The sequence below is a fragment of the Nelumbo nucifera genome, chromosome 1 (genome assembly GCF_055504915.1).
Source record: "Nelumbo nucifera cultivar China Antique chromosome 1, China Antique-T2T, whole genome shotgun sequence".
Taxonomy (NCBI): Eukaryota; Viridiplantae; Streptophyta; class Magnoliopsida; order Proteales; family Nelumbonaceae; genus Nelumbo; species Nelumbo nucifera.
In genome coordinates, this window is record NC_142649.1 from 159,276,113 (window position 1) to 159,297,137 (window position 21,025).

General features: G+C 36.2%; 1 protein-coding gene across 5 annotated transcripts in view; it reads left to right on the forward strand.

The window, feature by feature from the left end:
- The first annotated feature begins 5,024 nt into the window (after positions 1–5,024).
- Positions 5,025–21,025, forward strand: part of LOC104602898 (Serine/Threonine-kinase) — an 84,371-nt gene continuing 68,370 nt past the window's right edge. The window contains exons 1-2 of one of the 5 annotated variants that reach the window (XM_088894971.1): positions 5,025–5,231; positions 15,616–15,689. In XM_088894971.1, coding sequence (XP_088751097.1) covers positions 5,135–5,231; positions 15,616–15,689 — 171 coding nt within the window. In that variant the 5' untranslated portion in view covers positions 5,025–5,134. The remainder of the gene's footprint in view (positions 5,232–15,615; positions 15,690–21,025) is intronic. The other 4 variants (XM_088894969.1, XM_088894968.1, XM_088894967.1 and 1 more) reach the window with 4 other exon arrangements.

Sequence of the window (21,025 nt, forward strand, 5' to 3'; positions counted from 1 at the left end):
ACTCTTCCTGATCCTCCTCTCTTTCGTGTTTTCTTTCGTTGTCACAAAGGCCAACCAAGTTTAAGAGCTATGGAGCATTTAGAAGTTGTACCACCAATGCCATAAAATTCTTCGGGGATGGGTTCTACCCGACCAAGTATCTTGGTTCCCAATGATATTTCTGACCCTATTACTATTGATACCTCCGTTACTGAAGACTTTGACCTCCCTATTGCTCAAGGAAGGGTGTTAGGTCTTGCACCACTAGGCATCTCATTTTCCATTTCGTTTCCTATGAGAACATTTTACCTCTTTTGGGGCATTCATTTATTCCATTGATAGTGTTCCTATTCTTAAGAATGTGGCAGAAATTCTCTTGGTGCCTGAATGGACACATGCAATGAATGAATAAATTAGTGTATTGCATAAAATTGTACATAGGAATTTATGGATCTTCTTGAAAGGAATGAACTAGTTGGATGTAAATGGGTTTTATAGTAAAACATAGAGTTGATGGCATGATGGAGCGGTATAAAGTTTCTTTAGTGGCAAAAGGGTCAAGTGTATGGAGTGGATTATGTATAAATTTTTGCACTGGTTACTAAGATGAATTCTATTAGGGTTCTTTTATCTTTAACTGTTAACCTTGATTGGGACTTCACCAACTAAATATCAAGAATGCATTTCTAAATGGTGATCTTGAAGAAGAAGAAGTATACATGGTACAACCCCTAACTTCTTGGCTCAAAGTAATGAATAAAAAGTGTGCAAGTTGAAAAAGTTATTATATGGCCTAAAACAATCACCAAGAGCCTGTTTCAACATATTTCAAGTAGTTGTACAACAAAGAGGCTACAAGAAATGTCAATTTGATCATACATTGTTTATGAAAAGAGGGAAAGGAAAAATTACAGTCCTGATAGTGTATGTTGATGATATAGTTATCACTGGTGATTGAAAATATAAACTTCAAAAGTTGAAGGGATTTCTTGATACTTAGTTTGAGGTGAAAGATTTAGGTCTTTTGAGGTACTTTCTTGGAATTGAAGTTACCTGCTCACAACAGGGCATCTTCATTTCCTAGAGAAAGTATGTTTTAGATCTGTTACAGGATACAGGAAAATTGGGAGCGAAACCCGTTGATTCTCCAAATTAAGTGATTGCCAAGGTGAATTCATTAATGATGTAAAGCAATTTCAAAGGCTTATGGGGAGATTGCTATATTACTCCACGACTCGATCAGACATTGATTATGTAATGGATATTCTTAGTCAATTCATGCATGCCCCTAAGACCTCCCACCTTGAAGCAATTGAAAGAATTCTCAGATATCTTAAAAAATTCCTAAGTACAAGTTTATTGTTTCAAAATCACATGCATTTGAAGTTTGAAGTACATACTAGTGCAGATTGGCCAAGATATCTCAATGATTTGAAGTTTACCAGTGACTACTGTACCTTTGTTGGAGGGAACCTAGTCACATAGAGAACCAAAAAGCAGAATGTGGTGAGTAGGTCTAGTGTTGAAGCTAAATATATTGCAATGTCTAATGGAGTGGCTGAAATAGTGTGTCTAAAAAAATTGTTGATTGAGTTGGGATTTACAGTTGATGGACCTATGACTTTATATTATGATAACAAGGCAAACATAAACATTGTTGCTAACCCAGTGCTGCATGATAGAACCAAGCATATTAAAGTAGACAAGCATTTTATTAGATAAAAGGTTGTCAAAGGGGAAGTGTGTACCTCTTATGTCAGGTCCGAATACCAACTTGTGGACATCTTCATAAAAGGGTTACATCACTTGTGGCATAATGATATATGCGACAAATTGGGCATGATTGACATTCATGTTCCAACTTGAAGGAGAGAGTTAAAAAACTATTTTTTTTTATTATTTTTTTTGTTTGGTACTGCAGGGGTACTATTGTAATTCCTTTTCTCTTTATGTTATGTTATGATTTCCCTGATATAAATACTAAAGCTTGTGCTGCCAGTTATGATTTTTGGCTCTTAGATATCTCTTCTCTCTTCTCTTCTCCTTTTTTTTGGATAATAGTTATAAAAAAGACTTTAATGGTTTTCTTATTCAACCCACATTTGCTATAACAGTGTCAAAGCCTTGCACTAAAACAAGTAAATCAAAGCCTTTGAATAACATGAAGTGACTTATTGGTGGGGCCACTATAGTAGATCCGAGGCCATCATTTTTTGTTTTAGTCTTGTTCTACAATAGTGTTGTTGCAAAAGTGAACTTTCTCTTATCAACCTTTTAGGAAAGTAAACCTTCCCTATTGGAGAGTTTGGATCATCTACTAACATGCAATGACAACAATGTCCCAACCAACCATTGCAATAGGAAACATTCCCCCATGATGTACAAGGGTGATGTTCCTAATGCTGTATTTGAATGCAATGTGAAAGCAAAAGTATATTGATGGAGTTGTACATCAACCGGTTTAAAGTTATGAACCATTGTAAATCAAAAATTGTGATTGTTGATGTAAATATTTACATTGCTTTTATCTAAGCTGTATTGACATCAATTATTGATGTAAAACTCAAATTGAGTGGAGTTTTACATCAATTTTTTTATGTTTAGCTACACTCCATCCAAACGCCAACAAATACAGACCAAAGTGTTTATTTACATTGGTCAGAATTTACACCGCAAACAAACACAACCTATGTGCATTGCAATGACATGTTGGGACCGCCTTAGGAGCATTTTATTGGTATAGATCCCTGTGTTACCTTCACACAACAACCTACACAGACTCCATATCACACCCCAACCGTGCATTGGGATTGTTTTCACATGACTATAACCCAATGCCCACGAAGATGTGCATATAGGATGCTTGTTGTGAGATTGGATTCACTGTTCACAAGACTTTGTTCATAGTCTTTTAATAGCCATGCATAAAAAATATCTCCATACCAATATGTTTTTTTATGGGAAGGTTGCAAGGGATCGTGCGAACAGTGTGAGCTCTTGTGAGGATCAGATCAGATTTGGCCATGGGGCACAATTGGTGAAAAGTGAATCTGAATTCTAAATTTGTGCAGAGATACTAAAATGGGTAAATTAGAAATACCTCATGTACTATGGGGTTATTAACAAACACCCCCTGTACTTTTTTTTGCAACAAAGACCCCCTCTGTTGGTGTTTCATTAGTTAATTTCTAAAAGAAATTTTCATATGTCTGTTTAAAATTTTATAAATGCCTAAACTACCCTTTTCTAATTACACTTTGTACTATTAATGCTCGAATAGCCTTGGGATCAAAGTGATGATGCTAATTGTCAACGAAATCACTATTGATGACACTCGTCGCCGCAGCTACGGCGATGCGGGATCATGGCTATAAAGGACGTTAGAGAGAGAGAGAGAGAGCATAGAGTTACAAGCATCCCCATTATTTGACATCTCTTATTGCTTGTTCCTTTGGCTCAATTTAGAAAGAGTACAATTGCAAATACATATAAAATAATACAATATATAAGGTTTTGCACTGTACATGACTGGTGGCCTTCCAATGAGACTGTATTCATGCATGATCCAATGAGACTTATCCCCATGTGGGGCTCGACATAGATAGAACATTAGTGTCTTCCTCAAACCAATTAACTTAGAGTTGTTGTAAATGACCTTATCATGACTGGTGCCCTTCCAAAACCTGGCTATAGTGGCATGGTTGGTTTGCATCCTTGTTGGGTATTTTCTTTGTGGTTGTGATTGAAGAAGTACCAAAAGGGGAAAAACCCAACTCCACTTGATTACATTCAATATATGCTCTTTTAAGAAAAGCAATCTATCGATTATGCTCAACACCAGGGACTGGCTTTCCTTTTGTAGAATCACACTCCATTGGAATCCCCAACATCTTCATAAGCTCTATCTCATCAAAATCAATTTATGCATCACCGAAAATAAACAAAGGAGCCTTCGATGAATCATGCTGCTTAAGTTGCTGCTCCCTTGTGATGCCATTGGCAAACTTAGATATTGTAGCAGCTTGTTGTTGGTCCTTGTCATCTTCATCTATGCTGCAATGGTGCTTGTGACGTGAGTCTGGCAATGGGGAGTGGTGGTGGTGCCAAGAGTTGTTTTGGGGAGGCATAAAATTATATAGAAAAAAAAACAAAAATATATACTAAATTATTAATAGAGACGATGTCAATTTCTTTTGTTTTTTCATCTCAACTTATTCTTTGTTGAAGAAGAAGAAGACTTCTCACTCAAAAAGCCACTAATTAAGAAGAAGAAGAAGAAGAAGAGTGGATGGATGACAAAAAGGACCCGATGTAAGAACTCGAGTTGCTGAAGGTTTTTTCCTTTTCCAACAGTGATCACTAGTGAGAAAGTCATATTTCTCACCAAAGAAAGTCAACCCGATTTCCTTTTCTGGTGATGGTTAAAGTAATTTTCGGGTCAACTAAGTTTTAAGAGAGAATGTGAAAGAAAAGAAAATAAAGAAAGTTTAGTGAAGTATTTTGGTAATTTAATGCCTTTCTTAATGTAATTTAACGGCCAAGGGGTATTTATCACAATGTAAAAGTTCAGAGGGGTCTTTATTACAAATTAAAATATATAAGGTCTTTGTTACAGATTAAAATATATAAGGTCTTTGTTACGAAATGGGATCTATTCCTCACAAATGAACGCCTCACATGCACATCCACCGTGCATTAGGAACATCTCTCATAAAAATAACTAATAAGTACATGAGATGCATGGTAGGATGTGCGTGTGGGACGCCTGTTAGGCGTCAGGTGTGAAGAGCAGATCCGATCTCCTTTGTTCTACAAGGGGGTCTTTGTAATTTACCTACGAGAGGATATTAAAATTTGGGACAAGAGATATATTTTATTTTTCTTCCAAGGCCAAAAAAAATTATCGGAATTTGCAACTCTACCCACACTTACCCGCATACATCGAAGCCACATATGGGGAATATCTCGTATCTGACGGTAAAGAAGAAAACAAGAACACGGAGATCGCCTTGTGATTTTCCTAGAATCTGGAAACAATTAAGAGATTTGGAAAGAATATAAAAACAACAAACACATAAGATCATTTACTCTTTGGAAAGGATTCTCTCGATATCTTCGAACGTTTCTTTAAGCCAATTGAACTGTAAATACCATTATGGAGGGGAGTTCAAGATCAATCGGGAGAAAACGCGAACGAGAGGAAGAAGACATCGAATCCGAAAATAAAGAAAATGACGAAACTCTTTCGCTCGGTGAAGTCTCTATTTCGATCTTGTTTCCTTCTCTGTTGAATGCTCCATAAAAATCCATTTTGCATCCTTTGATTATATAGATTGGAGTTCTATGATTTAAATCTTTGAATTTTATATATTCGTTTTGTTTTTGTAATCTGAACATTTCGTTCTCAAGTTGCGTAGAATAGAACCTAGGTTCGAGAGTGAAGATTGTTTTGATTAGAGATGGACATTTCATGCATTTGGTCAGCTTGGTACTTGAGAGTTCCCTTTGAACAGCTCTAAGTATTGTTTTTCAGATTCTTCCAGATAATGAATATCAAGTTCTTGAGCTATGATTTAGGTTTTATTCGGTGTTCTATTTTGCAAATAAGTACCGTCTTAGTAAATGTATTAATATGATTTCTTGGTGATTCTGTTATTTCTTTCCTTCTTTCTGATGTGGTAAACTAGTAATGCGACTGTATTATTACCAGAGATGATTAAAGATTGTGCATATAGACTGCATTTATATAACCGAGAAGGAGCAGAAAACACAACTTTTCCACTGTTATAGGATGAAACAAACGGAGACAGTGTACAAATGAGACTGCAAAAAGATGCATCTCAATTATCCCGTTCAAGGCAAGCCGTCTTTAATCAAGTTAACTTCCCTAGGATCCTCCTCTTCTTGGTTGTGACAGATGTATACCTTCTTTATTTCATTAAGGAAGTGGGAAAGTCTCCATGAACCCTGATCAATCGAAAAAGGTCTCCATGATATGACATCTTAGTATTTTTAAGTTTTAATGACATAGAATATATACTAATGGTCAATCACACTTGAATTCTATCAGAATCAACATGATATTTAAATATCAAACCTCTGTTTTCCCATCCTCAGTTGATATGACCGAAAAATGAACTTTCTAGTTTCTCTTCAGTTAACCTTAATGAATTCCAGAGAATGCAATCTCTGTGAACTGTGATCCACACAGGATAGAGCTTTCAGTTTTATTTTTTTTTAACTATTCTTTTGGTATCTCTATTTTCTTTGGAAGCCTCTCTAGGTATGGTAAATGGAATTATCTCACTTTAGATTTTTTATAGCATTTGTATCCAAAGAGTAGTCACTTGAAATGGAATTAATTTAGGTTGTTAAGAAAAAATGGACATGATTTCATTTTCTGGGCCTGAATCAACATTATTCAAATGTTCTATTAACAGCCATTCCTAGTTTCTGGATATGGCACTGAACAGAACGGAATGACAGTACAAGATTCATGCCATTGATCCCATATAGTTGGACAAGGCTTAGATGATGAGGATTCTTGATTTTATTTCCTTTCCTTTTTCAACCATTTGATTCGTAACAACTAACAAGGTTAAGCACAAAGTTTATTAGTAGAGTGTACAGAAAGGTACATACAGTATCAAAGGTTAAGAACAATGTTTATTAATAGAGTAGAATGTAAAGAAAAAGTACATACAGTATAAATAAAACAAATGAAAAAAAAAAGGAATTAAAAGTTTCTTGTGCTGACTGTTACCCAGTGCCCAAGTGTCAAGAGGTGCTCTACCTGATAATCTCTACATATTCCAAGTTTCTTGTAAATCCTTACACACACACACACACACACACACACACACATATATATATATATATATTATAACAAAATTTAAATTTTATTAAAAGATCAAGGTTGTACAACAAGAAAGTTGTGTCTGTACAAATCATTACAACTCTTGAGAGCATAGCCCCTCTTATCTCTCCCCACAACAGATTCTCTTACATTTGATTCTAAGAAACTTATGGGTATTAAGTCCTTGTTTGGCAAGAGCATCAGCCAAACTGTTGGCTGATCTCTATACCCATTGAAAATTTAGATGCATATCCCTTGAAACATCTGATTTCATTTCTGTAAGTCCATAAAGCTTTGCTGTCCTTCATCAACCAGCTGATCACAACTTCATAGTCACCTTCAATAACCAACCTCTCAACTCTCATTTCTTTAGCTTTCTGCACTCCAAACACTGCTGCATAAGTTCTGCCCTGATTGAATCTCCCTTACCTATTGGTCCAGTAAACGATGCAAGCGTGGCCCCATTTTCATCCCTTATTGCTCCTCTTATTCTAGACGACTGTGGATTTCCAAGGCTGCTTCCATCAAAGTTCAACTAAAGAAATCCCCTACTCGTTGGTTTTCAACTCCTTGTTATTTTTTGCTTTTTTGATGAAGACCCTGCTATTTCACCTTAATTTCTAAAGCAATCATCTATTGTGAAGTCTGAAAATAGGTTCATTGTCTTCACCCAATGTGCCTTCCTCATTTTAGTGCTTTCAATTATTGCCTTTTTGCTCCTTATTTTCTCCTCAAGGATCTGCACATTCATTTCCTTCCAAATGGTCCAAATCAAAGTATCCCTTGTGCATCTCCATATTATTCTTCCTCTTCTCCGTGGCCACTTGAAGGTAGTCACATCAAACAATCTGTCCAAATTAACAAGGGAAGGCCACTTTCATTCAGAAAAAGCAAGGAGCCAATCCCAAATATAGCAAATAAGTGGACGTGAGATTAGTAAGTGGTAAGCAGTCTAATCATTTGATCTGCACACGATACATTAGTTAGGAGACAAATACCAATTGGATCTCTTTCTTTTGCAAAAGATCACAAGTATTAATACCACCATGGTAGACTTCCTAACAGAAAGCACCTACTTTAGGAGGAATGGGAACAATCCACATTTATTTCACAAGGAAAAGACAGCATAGGAGGAATAGAAAAGGTTAAGGATTTTAAAAAGGAAGCACAAGAGAAACCACCTGTGAGGTGGGGAATTCAAAGACGACCATGTACTTTACTAGAATAAAAAAATACCCCTTCCAGGATATGCAAGAGGTTGAAAACGAGAGGGTATCAGAATCTCTAAGATTTCTTGCAAACCCCTAGTTCAAAGCCAAGCTAGAAAGTGAAGAGAATAACACAACAAACTTGGAAATGGGCTTCCCTTTAAGAGTAGGAAGGTAAAAAAGAGAAGGAAAAAGGTCCTTTTAAGGTGATTCCCCAATCTGAAGATTTTCCAAGAATCTAATTTTATTGCCAGAAAAGAGGTCATACCTGATATGATTGAGAAACAATAGGAGAATGCTATGGATAGCTTTCCAAGGGGAGGCAAGCATGACTATTTGATAAATCAACATTCCATGGATACTTACTACAACCGTATGCCGCAACTTCTCCCAAGAAGTGCCAAATTTTTCTTCCTAAAATTACCTATTCCTAGTCCACTATCTTCTTTCTTTCTACACACTATTTCCCAAAGAAAGTCTGTCATCAGCCTTTCTATCCTCTTGGTGATTATTTGTGGCATCCTAAAGGCTGAAAGATAATGCATCGGAAGGTTGACTAATATAGATTTGATTAAAGTTCATATCTCCAAATCACCGCCTAAGAAATTTGCTGGATCTTCATCTGATATCCTAACTCTAGTGAATGAGATATTCCCCTGGTTAACATCTCCCTTTGGGGGTAGGCTTAGTTTGATTAAGTCTACTTTAGCTAATCTCCCTGTATATTACCTTTTTGTGTTTTGGATGCCACAAGTAGTTGTTAGAGAGATTGAGAAGTTAATGAGGGACTTCCTGTGGGAACCCAAAGAAGGAAGGAAAGATAATTTGATTAGATGGGAGATAGTGAGTAGAAGGAAAGAGGATGAAGGTTTGGGAATAGGTAATGTAAGTAAGAAGAATACAACTCTCCTTGGGAAATGGCTATGGAGGTCCCGTTGGAAAATGAAAAAACTATGGTATAAGATTATGGCTAGCATTTATGGACTCTTGGAGAATGACTGGGATGTTGGATTATTGCACAGAGCTACCCTTGCTTCACCATGGAAAGCCATCCACAATTTTCTTCTTTTGTTCCTTTCTCACATTAGGTATGATATATCTTTTGGTAACAAGATTAAATTTTGGGTAGATCTTTGGCTTGGGGAGTCTCCTTTTAAAGACTTGTTCTGTTCCCTTTATTCCATTTCAACTCTTAAGATTAAATCTATTTCAGAATTTGTTACACCCTCTCCCTTGCCTTCTGGGCTTGTTTGGAACTTGGGCTTCAGGTGGAATCTTAAGGATTCTGAAATTGCTCTTGCCTTTTTAGCCTTCTGAACTTGTTGGATGGGATGTTTCTTGCTACCTCTGAAAGGGATGGACATTTGTAGGCCCCTAACCCTGCTGGTGCCTTCTATTCTGGTTCCTTTTTCACTTCCTTGATTTTGAACAACCCTTCTTCTGGTTCCTTTCCTTTGAAGGAAGTGTGGGTGTGCTCCTATTCCTTCCAAAATTAATGCCTTTTTCTGGGAAACTTTTCATGGAAGCATTAATACTTGTGGTTTGTTACAAAACAAGAGACCCAATTGGATATTATCTCATAACTGGTGTATGAATGGGGCGTCTGCATTATCACTTACTAATATCCTATCCATTTGCCTGCTATATTTGGGAATTATTTTTTGCTCTTTCTTGGTGCAGGTAGAACCCCCTTGTCAGCTTGGACAGGTTGTTATGTGGAAATGTACAGGGGCTGTAGTGCTTTGGATGTTGTGGGAAGAAAGGAATGCAAGAATCTTTATGGAGAAAGAAAGGAGCAGGGAGGCAGTCATTGAATCCACCACCTTGAGAGTAGTACACTAGTTAAAGACATTGAAGCTTTTCTTTGATTTCACAGTGGATGATTTGCTCACGATTTGGGGGCAATTGTAGCTTCCTCACCTAGTAAAATAAAAGTAAAAATAGATTGGGCACCTCCAAGTAGAGGATGGTGGGAGCTGAATTTTGATGGTAGTTGTGTGGGTAACCTAGGATCTTCTGGAATTGGGTTGTGATAAGAGATGAAGAAGGGGTCATACTTGCAATGTTTTCTAGTCCAACAGGGGAAGTAAATTCACTAAGGGAAGAAATGGAATTGGCAGTTTTTTGGGTGTAGAAAGCTAAGTAAATGGGTGTTGAAAAGTTGATTATTGAAGGCGGCTCTAAGGTGGTGATCAACTGGATATTGAATGATTGAAGGGGCTGTATGGAGTTTCATAAATGAAATTAGATAGTTCAAACGGCTTTCAAGGGACATGCAACTTGAAATTCAATGGGTAAAAAGTTCGGCCAATTGTTTGGCTAAACAAGGGGCTATCAGGCAGCAATTGTTTTGGGCACAAATGTAAAAGTTAAAGTTAGTGTTGGGGTGAGATGGGTGGGGCTATGCTTACTTTGCTCTCCTTGATTTTAATCACAACCGCTAATTGTTTATGCTTTAAACTTTTTAGTGATTAAAATCTCTTTTTTCTTGTTGCTGATAAAAAAATGATAACATATATGTTTTCTGTGTTGAAATCTCTGAATTCCTCACATGTGCAAATCTAATGACTCATCCTAATAGTTATTTGACCTATTAGATTTTAGAGGTTTTGCTTTGTGTTTCAAAGACTCTGGTTTTCTTTCCTTTCCTATTTTCTATTTTGTCTATGAAAAAGTGAGGCTATCTTTGGTTAAAATTCTTTCTTCTTCAAATAACCACTATTTTGAATAATGATTTCTGAGCCAAAAATGATTCTTTTTTGAAGCTACATTTTCTTGCTTCAATGAATCAATTCTTAGAATGAATTTTGAGCCCAGAAAAAATTGAATTATTTCCAAAAATTTTTATTAATTCAAACTTAAACGTGTTTCTTAGTATCACAAAATTCATTATGGCTAATCCTCCAAAAGCATGCCAAACACAGCCTGAATGTCTCCATTTTGGATGGTATATTTGTGCCCAACAATGTAAAGGAAAATCAGACCGAAGCTTCTTCACAGAAGATATTAATAAATTTGGTTTTTCTATTATCAATGAAGTAACATTTGATTATGGAAAATGTTCTGTGTGGCAGAGGATGAGAAAGAATTTGGTATATCATACATAGGGGGAATGAGATTGGGAGACTATGTTGAAATAGAAAGTGGAGGGGAAGAATGGAAAATCTAGATGAAAGTTATTGATCCAAAAAAAAAAAAAAGAAAACCTAGATGAAAGTTTGCTGAAACGAATAACTGGAAGGCTGTGGCTAGTTCAAACTGTAATAAGAATGTTGTAAGACCTACATGGACTCCACTGGATGATGATTTTATAAATTAAATGTTGATGGGAGTAGTGTAGGTAATCCAGGTCCTTCTGGTATTGGCGATGTGTTTAGGAATAAGGACGGAAAGGTCATTGGGTTATTCTCAGGTCCAATTGGTGTGGGTGACTCATTAAGAGCTGAGGTTCTGGCTGTCTTGGAAGGGGTGCAAAAGGCAAAAGATATGAATGTGAGCAAACTGATTATAGAAGGAGATTCAAAGCTGGTAGTGGAGTGGTTGGAAAAGGGAAGAAGTGGATTGTGGATCTTCAATGGTGAAAGGAGGAAATTCAAATGGTTGGCACAAAATATGGAAGTGAATTTCAGCTGGGTTAAAAGGACTGCTAATGCTTTTGCTGATGTTCTAGCAAAACAAGGGGTGGGAAGAAATCAAATGTTTTGGGTAGAACTGTAAGCTGTCCTATAAAATTAATTCTGGTGAGGAGAGGTAAGAAAGGTTATCTCTCCTCTGCTGTGTAATTCTTTAATTATAATGAAATCCTGTTATTGATAAATAGTTGGTTTGGTGTTTTGGATGAGTTGATACTTTGCTGCTTTGTATGACAGGAAGTATTGGTATGGATGTTGGGAGGTTGTTTGACTATTTTGTGTGTACATTGGTTGTGATTGTTCTGCATTTGGAGGGATGGTAGTTGTTTATTTATCTTTTTGGTGATGTCTTGGCACCTTTTGTACTCTCTCTCTAACGTTTTTGTTTTTTTTACTTTTTATAAAAAAATCATTCTTTATTTATGTGGTCTATCGGGGTATTGGAAGGAAAGAAATAGATATTCTTTTGAAGGGAAGCTTCTCCTAGTAGAGATTGGTTTATTCAGGATTTTGACAATGTGAATGAACAGAGAAGCCTTTGATTCCAGATTAAGGTTGACGTTAGACATTTTTTTTTGATCAGCAACAAAAATGTTTGACATTAGACATTATTATAAAGGATGATCAAATCTTTGTATTTTGTTTATTTTTGTTGTTTCTTCTCTGGTTCTTGATTTCTGTTAAAGGTTTAAAATCTCAGTCTCGGTGAAAATATTGGTCATGCAAGTATAGGAAACATGTAAGAAATTTCAGAAATGTTGTATGGAAATATTGTAAAATTATAGACATGGTTGAAACATTGTTAAATATCCAAAAATATGGAATGATATTTTATAATATGATAAAAGTAGCATAGGTACACCCCATTTTTTTTGAGAAGGCAAAGCATGGTAATATCAATATAAATAAACAAAAAAAAAAGGTAAAGTACGATAGTATTAATAAAAACAAAAACATGTACAACAAGCTGCTGTACACAGGAACTTGCAATCACTGCCCATGCAGCCCTATACCCCCAAACCCTGCTTTACAAAAAGATTTTCATATACAAAAAGTGAACTATAGTTTTTGTCCTTCAATAACTTGTTCATAGCAAGCCAAGAAAACATCTTTCCCAAGATTTTCTGGAAAACTGAATCTACCAAGCTGCTTTTGTTTTTGAATATCCTTGCGTTTATTTCATGCCATATACACCACAGAATCGCTGGAAGTGCAATATTCCATGCCAACCTACCCTTCTTAGTTAAGCCTCTAATTCTCCAGCTTTGAATTAACTCCACCACCTATTTATCAAAAAAAAAAAGCTCCACCACCGATTCTGGCATGCAGGTTTTCACCTCAAATAGATTTCGTATTTTTGCCTATATTTCATGGGTGAAACTACAGTTTAACATCAAATGGTTAACTGATTCAACCTGCTCCTCACATAATACACAGTTGGTGGATTTCAAATGCATATCCTTCTTGATCAAGTTGACCCTGGTTAAAATTCTGTTCAAGTAAGTAGTTGAAACAAAAAAGTCTACCTTTGAAGGTACATTCTTGCACTGAACAAAACTAAGAAACTAAGGTTAATAAACAAAATAATACACTATGAAGTTGCCTTGTAAACTCAAGCCAAAACTACATGGTAGATTGAATTCAAGCAAAATTTTTAACTTATAAAAACTGAAAATTATTCTAATAGATCAACCAGATAATCTATTGTATGAACAAAATCTAATATTTAACTTCATGTTTGACAAGAATTTCAAGCTACTCAAAGTGGTAATCATATCCATTAGGTAGGCTATAATACTGCTACTCCGCGTATCTACAATGTAGTTGCCAACTTATGTTATAATACCATGTCTTGTATTCTACATAGTATTGGTGGTAGTTTTCATTAGGGAATATGTGGATTCCAGTTGTCACGTGGGACTACAAGAATGTGATAAAGAAATTCAAATGGCTGACAAGGAATATGTCTGTAACAGTACAGTGGGTTGGGAGATCAGCTAATGCTTTTGCTGATGTCTTAGCACAACAAGGGACAAACAGGGAAACATTGTTCTGGGTGCAACTGTAATTTGTGTCTTTTGCAACAGTCATGTTTTTTTGATGTAGTTATTGTGTTTTCTGTATGGAGAGGCAGCACCTCACGCCTCTCTAAGGGGATTCTCATGTAACTGATCTTTGAATTAATGGAATATGACTCTTTACTTATCAAAAAAATATGTGGATTCCAGTTATTTCATGTTTGTACCCATGGAAATGAAAATATATTGTGGAAATATTAGGAAATATATGGGTATTATTGGAAGAAAGAAATACTGGGATTTTCAAGGAGAAGTCATGAACAAACAAGGAGATCATGGAAAGCATAATGATTAAAGTGGTGCATTGGTTGAAGACCATGGAGCTGCTTTCTCTTTTTCCATGGAAGAGGATGGAATTGGATAGCAAAATCAATATTGGTAAGGACTAAAGTTCAGAAATTGAGGCCACTGAGGTCCGCTCAATTGAAATTGAACTTTGATGGTTGCAATTTAGGAAATCTAGAACTATCATGTATAGGAGGAGCTTACAGGGATGCTACGGGAAATGTCATTGCTGTGTTCTTGGGGCCAATAGGTGTTGGTGATTCTTTGGTGGTGGAGTTAAAGATTGTACTACAAAGATTAAGAGTTGGGAGAAATATGCAAGTATGAAACATCATTATGGACGGAGACTCAAAAATAGTGGAGTGTTGGCTAAGATCAAACAGCCAAAGAATATGGGAATACAGGTACATAATGAAGGAGATAAAAGTGTTGGCAAGGAAATTAGAGGCTTCATTTCATTGGGTCAGGAGATTGGCAAATTGCTTGGAAGATGCACTTGCAAAACAAGGTGCAACTAGGACTTAGTTATTCAAGGGACAGTTGTAAATATTTGTAATATATTATGTAAAGTAGACAAAGGGGTGCAAGGGTAATGTGGTGTACCTCAATCCTTCCCCAGACCCTGCATTTGTGGGAGCCTCGTGCACTGGGCTGCCCTTTAAATAAAGGGGTAAGAGGGAATTTAGCATAGGGGTGCTGAACTATGCAAATTTTTTTCCAATATTTTCAATAAAACTTTCTTAGTTATCAATAAAAAATAAAGGAAATATATGGACATTTTAAACCATGTTTCTACTGGAGAGAAGGCAAAAATTGTGTGGAGTATGGTTCCTTTTGTTGTAGTTTGGGGTACTTAGAAAGAAAGGAATGAAAGAATGTTTGAAGAAAAGCATTTAAGCTGTAGAAACAAAATGTTGCTGGTATTTGTTTCATAACTGTGAGATGGTTGATTATACATACAGAGTTTGAAGATATGATTGCCAATCATTTGGTGCTGATTTTCAGGTCATTCTGGATCTTGTATCTATTGATAATTGATGGTTTTGTTATACTTTTTGTACTTAATCATTTTTTTTTATAATTTTCTTAATAGGTTGAAGTCTCTTTACTGTCTTTGTTTTTCCTGATTAATGGAATTGTCTTCCCTTATTATCAGAAAAAGGAGAAGCCCTCTTTACTACTTATTATTCGTAATCTTTATTTTCATTGATTAATTAAGTTGTATCTTTCCTGTAAAAAAGAAAGTAACAAACTAACAATTGTCTCAGAGCTACATGCTTGGCACAACAATTTCCTTGAGTGTGTTAAAATTGTTTGATCCTTAAATATTCATCAACACTTTAGTGTTTGACCCACATTTTTATTTTTTAATTACATAATTGCTAATTTGTGAACCTTGAACATTTGCCATGCGTTAAGGAATCTCTTTTTTACACCATTATTATGTGAAGCTTTATGAGGTTAACCTTCAGTGTCAATAATTTATGGAAACTGTATCCAATTTTAAAATTCTAAAATTTTAGTTTTATTCTGATTTGAAATACCTTAAAAGATGGAGCTAACATCTGTAAATGCAGAGAACAGTCTTACATTTAGTGATACTTTGATTGCTCTGCGGATAATGCGGTCTCAGTTTCCAAACATTGAGAAGGTTGGTATTATACTAGTTTAGCAATTTACTTTCCTTTTGTTGCAATTTTTGAATTTACAGACATGTGGACATTTGATGTTGGACCAGTAGAGAAATGGTTGAAAAAATTGCTAGGTTGAAGATGGATTCTAATGGTTTTTTTTTTTTTAATTTTTTTGAGAGAAGATAACTAATTCCATTAAGATAAAAAAGGGAAGGATGTACATGAGGGGATGTACAAAGCCTTGTCAGAAAAACAAAAACAAAAGACAAAGCCCACTAAATGGGCAATGTATGAGTACTATGCAAATTATCCCTTCCCAGCCCAGATTTAGCTAGACTATCAACCACTTGATTTAATTCTCTAGGAATCCATCTAAAACTGCACTCTAAGCAAGAGGCAAGCTCCCTGATTTCTAACAGCAGATGGGAGAGCTTCCATCGTCAAGGGTCTGTCCAGAAGCTCAATTTATAACATTCCTTGAATTTCCTTCCACTGAAATGAAACAGAGCTGATGTGACTTCGTGATTCTGAGGCCTTCCAGGACGGCCTAATGGTTGAAATTATATAGAAAATATAATCCTATCAGTCTAAAGGATCAACAGTTATGGAGGAACTAAGGGGAAGTAATGGGTTGAGAAGGATCTCTATCAAGCTTGTAACAGACCACAAGGCGTTTAGCTTTCTTGTTTTGAGATAATGCAAAGGGGTTGGTAGAACTTAAGATTGTTCCGGAGCTCAAATTAACAACGGTTTAAGAACTGTAGAAAATAATAGAATCAAGACAAAAAGAAGGGAAGATATGAGTGAAAAAGAGGGCAAATAAGATCTATAAAAAAAGAGGGGAAATAAGAACTAGTGAGGAAATGATTCAGTAATAAAGAAAGAAAGAGCAATAAATAAGCAAATATGAAAATAGAACAAATGATTGACCAAGCTAATAATCAGCTGGTGAATGAATTAACTGATGTACATTAAAGATAGACTTTTAGATCCTAATATAATCAGTGCCATTAGATTTCCCTAGGAACAAATGATTAGACTTTTGGACTAAGCTGTAACTATAGTGTGTTTTCTTTATTTTTTTCTTTTCTTGAGGTTCTTTGTTGCTCTTGGAAGATAAGCGTGTTTGTCTTCCTATTGTAAATCTTCTTTTGATGAGTTAATGAAAGTGTTATTGATAAAAAAAAATAAAAACATACCTAGAGAATGGTTTAAGAACCTTGAAGATAATAGGTGACAAAGAGAGGAAATAAGAGCTAGGGAGATGATTCAGTAATGAAGAAAAACTTTCAAGGTATTGACGTTTCATAATCTTTTCAGTAATGAAGAAAAACTTTCAAGGTATTGACGTTTCATAATCTTTTCAGTTTCTGAATCTTCTTACTGTACTGAAAATGATATCAGAGATTGACTAAGCTAATAATCAGCTGGTAAATGAAATAACTTCAGGACATTAAAGATAGATCCTAATATAATCAGGGCCATTAGATATCCTTAGGAACACACACCTAGAGAAGGATTTCAGCCCTTTGACGATAATCAAGTGACAAAGATAGGAAATGACAGCTAGGGAGATGATTCAGCAATGAAGAAAGACAGAACAATGAATAAGCAAATCTGAAATATCTGGTAAATAAAATATCTGCTGAATGTTAAAGATAAATCCTAATATAATCAGTGCCATTAGATTTCTTTAGGAACAAACAGCAAGAGATGGATTTGTCACCTTCATAAGTCTGGAGTCAAGACCAAACACATAAGGAAAAAAAATCTCTTCTTTCGTTCATTCCAGAACTCCAATAAGTTAATACATGGAATATAAATGGAGAAGCACGCATATTTCCTAAGATCTAAGAAATATTTGATTTTTCTAAATATGGAAAAACTAACAATCCTTAATACTAAAATCCGATTTAAAATATCTTCAGGATTGAAGTAAATCTTTAGGCTCATATTATGTGGGTTCCACTTAAGTTGGTAAGTAACCTATTGGGCTTTCTAGAATGAGCTTGTTTTTGTTTGCCCTGTTCTCAAGTAAAAAACTTAATAGATTCAAGCTTGCCGGTGAAAACTTTTTAGGTCCATGGAATTAGCTGGATTTACATGGTTTTATGAAACACCAATTGCTGTCTTCTTGTGAGATCATAGTTGTCAAGGCATGTCACCTAGGTGACTACATGCTCATGGCTGGATGTGTTGCTTGGATGCCATGCTTGTATGGAAAGGCGCTCATCTAGGCAACTAGGCGCCCATCTAGGCAATCAGGTGTGAGCCTACGCTATTAGCTACATCTTATTACATCCTACAATATATTATGTATATTACTCTGTTTAAATGTTTTACTTTTTTTCTGATAAATAGTGTAAGGGTTTTACCTTTAAAACAAAAAAGAACCAAGGTTTTTAAAAGAGAAAAAGAATTAAAGAAGAGAAGAAAAGGATAGAGATGTTCTTTTATTAATGCAAGGTCCCAACCAGCGGGTTGGTAGGGTCTCCTGCTGGTCGTAGCGGAGATTTGGGATCGAATCCCGTCTGCACCTGGGTTGGGGGATGGGCTACCCCCATTGTGTAGCCCTTCAAAAAGAAATAAAAAAAGATGTTCTTGTATTAATATAGTTTTAAATAGAAAATGAGCTTTGTCCCTTGTACTTTTTCCCTTTTGATTAGCCTCTTATAACATGCAATTGCTCTATTATGTACTTATTATGATACAATGCAGTGTTTGAATTTAATTGATTTTAAATGAATACAATGATTTGAAATGTTTTGTGAGGCAAATTAATATTATTTGTAAAGACTAAAGGGGACTGCTGTTTTTGTTTTTACTTTGTAAAATTCTGTCATATAGTTCACCTGGATTGTCTAAGTGCTTTTCTGTTGCCTGGAGTTACATAGGTGTGTTGACAACTATGCATGAGAGCAACATGAAGGCCCATATGAGCCTAGAGAAAATTATGGTTTTGGCTGCTTTTTTGTCAGCCTTTAGAGGAGATCATTCTTAGTCTATCCAGGCCCAGGCATGGAATTATATGCATGTATTGTAATATGATAAATACCAACTCTCCCCTCTCCTTGGGATGCTTGTAATGTCAATTTTAAGATTATCTTTTACTTAAAAATATGATATGATATGATATGATATGATATATAATATTATAATGTAATGCATATATTCTATTCTGTTCTATATAACATATACTATATATATAAGTTTGTAGCAGAATGGTTGAAATGAAACAGGATTCATGTAGCTGACCCCCATAAGGCTTGGATGATGATGATGATGAAAATTGTAAGCTCGGAAGTCTGGCCTGCCCCAGCCTGGCTCATGATCACCCCTACTTTTCCCCTATCTCCTGTTTTGAAACAACTCATTCATGTGTTTTAAAGACCTTGAGGATGAAAGGAAAGGTACCTTGTCTCTCATGGTCTTTTTAGTATGATGCATCTGAACTATATTCACTAGCAGGCACCAGCGAGATAGCAGAATCGACCCCAACTCTGTTTTAATGGAAATGGTTCATACACCTAATGGTGATGATGGAAACACCATTGCCCTGTTTTCTTCGAATCACTTGATTGATAACTCTATGTTCAGTTCTTGGGAGAATCATTGCCACCACCACAGAATTCTAGTCATTGAGCTATTGCTTCACCACTGCTTTTGGAATAATGCTACTTGCCAGGGCTATCTTGTAGTCCTTCTCATGCAGCTTCACCTTCTTTAGCTGTTGCTTCTCCCCTGCTGTAGGTTCCTTTTGTTTTGTCTCTATAAAACTCTGGCACATATTTGAGAAGCTAAATCCAATCTGATGACCTTCTCCCTTCTGGTTTATAGATAGTGTAAGCCTTTGATGCCAAGTGTTCCGTTGCACTGCGAAATCTCCCTTTCCTCTTTTCCTTCTTTTCTGCTGCTTATTGTCTTTTGCCTCTACTGTACTCTTTCCTCCAGTCCCTATTTCTATCTGCATTACTACATACACTGCACCTTGCATGAAATCTTTCAGCCATTCCATAGCTATCTTTTCTAGTATAATGACTTCTTCTTTAATCTTCAACGCCAAAATGCTACTGTTTGAAATCTCCTTGAAGAGAGATTTTAGCCTCTTCCTGTATGATCGTCTTCACTTACTTCCCAGTCCTTCAGCCATCTTCCCCTTCCAAGCATTTTATCAAACACCTGAAAGGCATGAATAGATGTTGGGGTGGATGAATGAAGGGAACTTTATTGGTATATACTATACACTTTGGATCTTGGATTGTTGATGGTTGGGTTCATGCTGAGTCCACACCACTACGCTAAAACCAGTGATTTAAAAGGCATGCCTAAGCACATGGGTGAAGCACATTTCAAGGCATGTGCTTCTCCTAGGCCCAGGCACAGCCCCTTTAAAAAGGCGTGCACACGCCTGGTGCGCCTTGCACACGCCTGGTGCGCCTTGCACACGCCTGGTGCGCCTTGCACCTCAGCTCTTTAGATTAGGTGGATTTTATTACCAACCTGCCAATGATCTCACTGTAGAGGAAGAGGCAATCCATTATTAAAGAAAGCCCTTCTTTGGTTGCTCCACACCCCTGAAAGTTTTGGCATTCCTTTCTTCCCAGATAGTCCAATGGATTACTGCCCTTGTATAACTCCAAAAAAAATTTCCCCCTTCTAAGCAAAGTGAATAAAGAAGCTTTGAAAAGTTCCACCACCTTGGAAGGAAGGGTCCACTTGCTACCAAAGAGTAGAAAACCAATCCTGAGCACTAGTAACAAGGTAATAGGAGATCAGAAGGTGTCTGGGTGAAACATAGATTGTCTATTTGCCATAGAAAGAATACTAAGTGTGGGGGAAACATCATTTAGATCTTTTCCTCTCAAAATATCACATATTAATTTTAAAGTGCCAAACCTTAAAAGAAGGCCCTAATTTTGGGTGGAAATGGGCTGCTCCAAATCTCTTTCACCAGGAAAATTATTTTACTCTCAGCACTACGAAAGTGTTTTGAAAAAAGAAGCGCAAGAAAAAAGACCCAGAGGCTGAAGAAAACTAAATTCTATGGTTAGGGACGTAAGGGATCCAGGATCACTCTGTCTAGGGACTTGACCAAAAGGAGAGCCTCTAGACTTAAGATTCTCTAAGGCACCTCCGCAACTCCACATTCCAAGAATACCTCAGTCAGGATGGCTGAGGTGCTGAGAAAAGTGAGAGATTGATTTAGATTTAGACAAAGATAAGGAATATAGAAGTGGATTCAAGGTTCAAAATATCGATACAGGGCAATACACCGGTAGGACATATTGGCCTGTATCGGTACTGTTTTTTTTTGTTTTTTATTTTTTTGAATCTGGTTCAGAGGGGCCGGTTT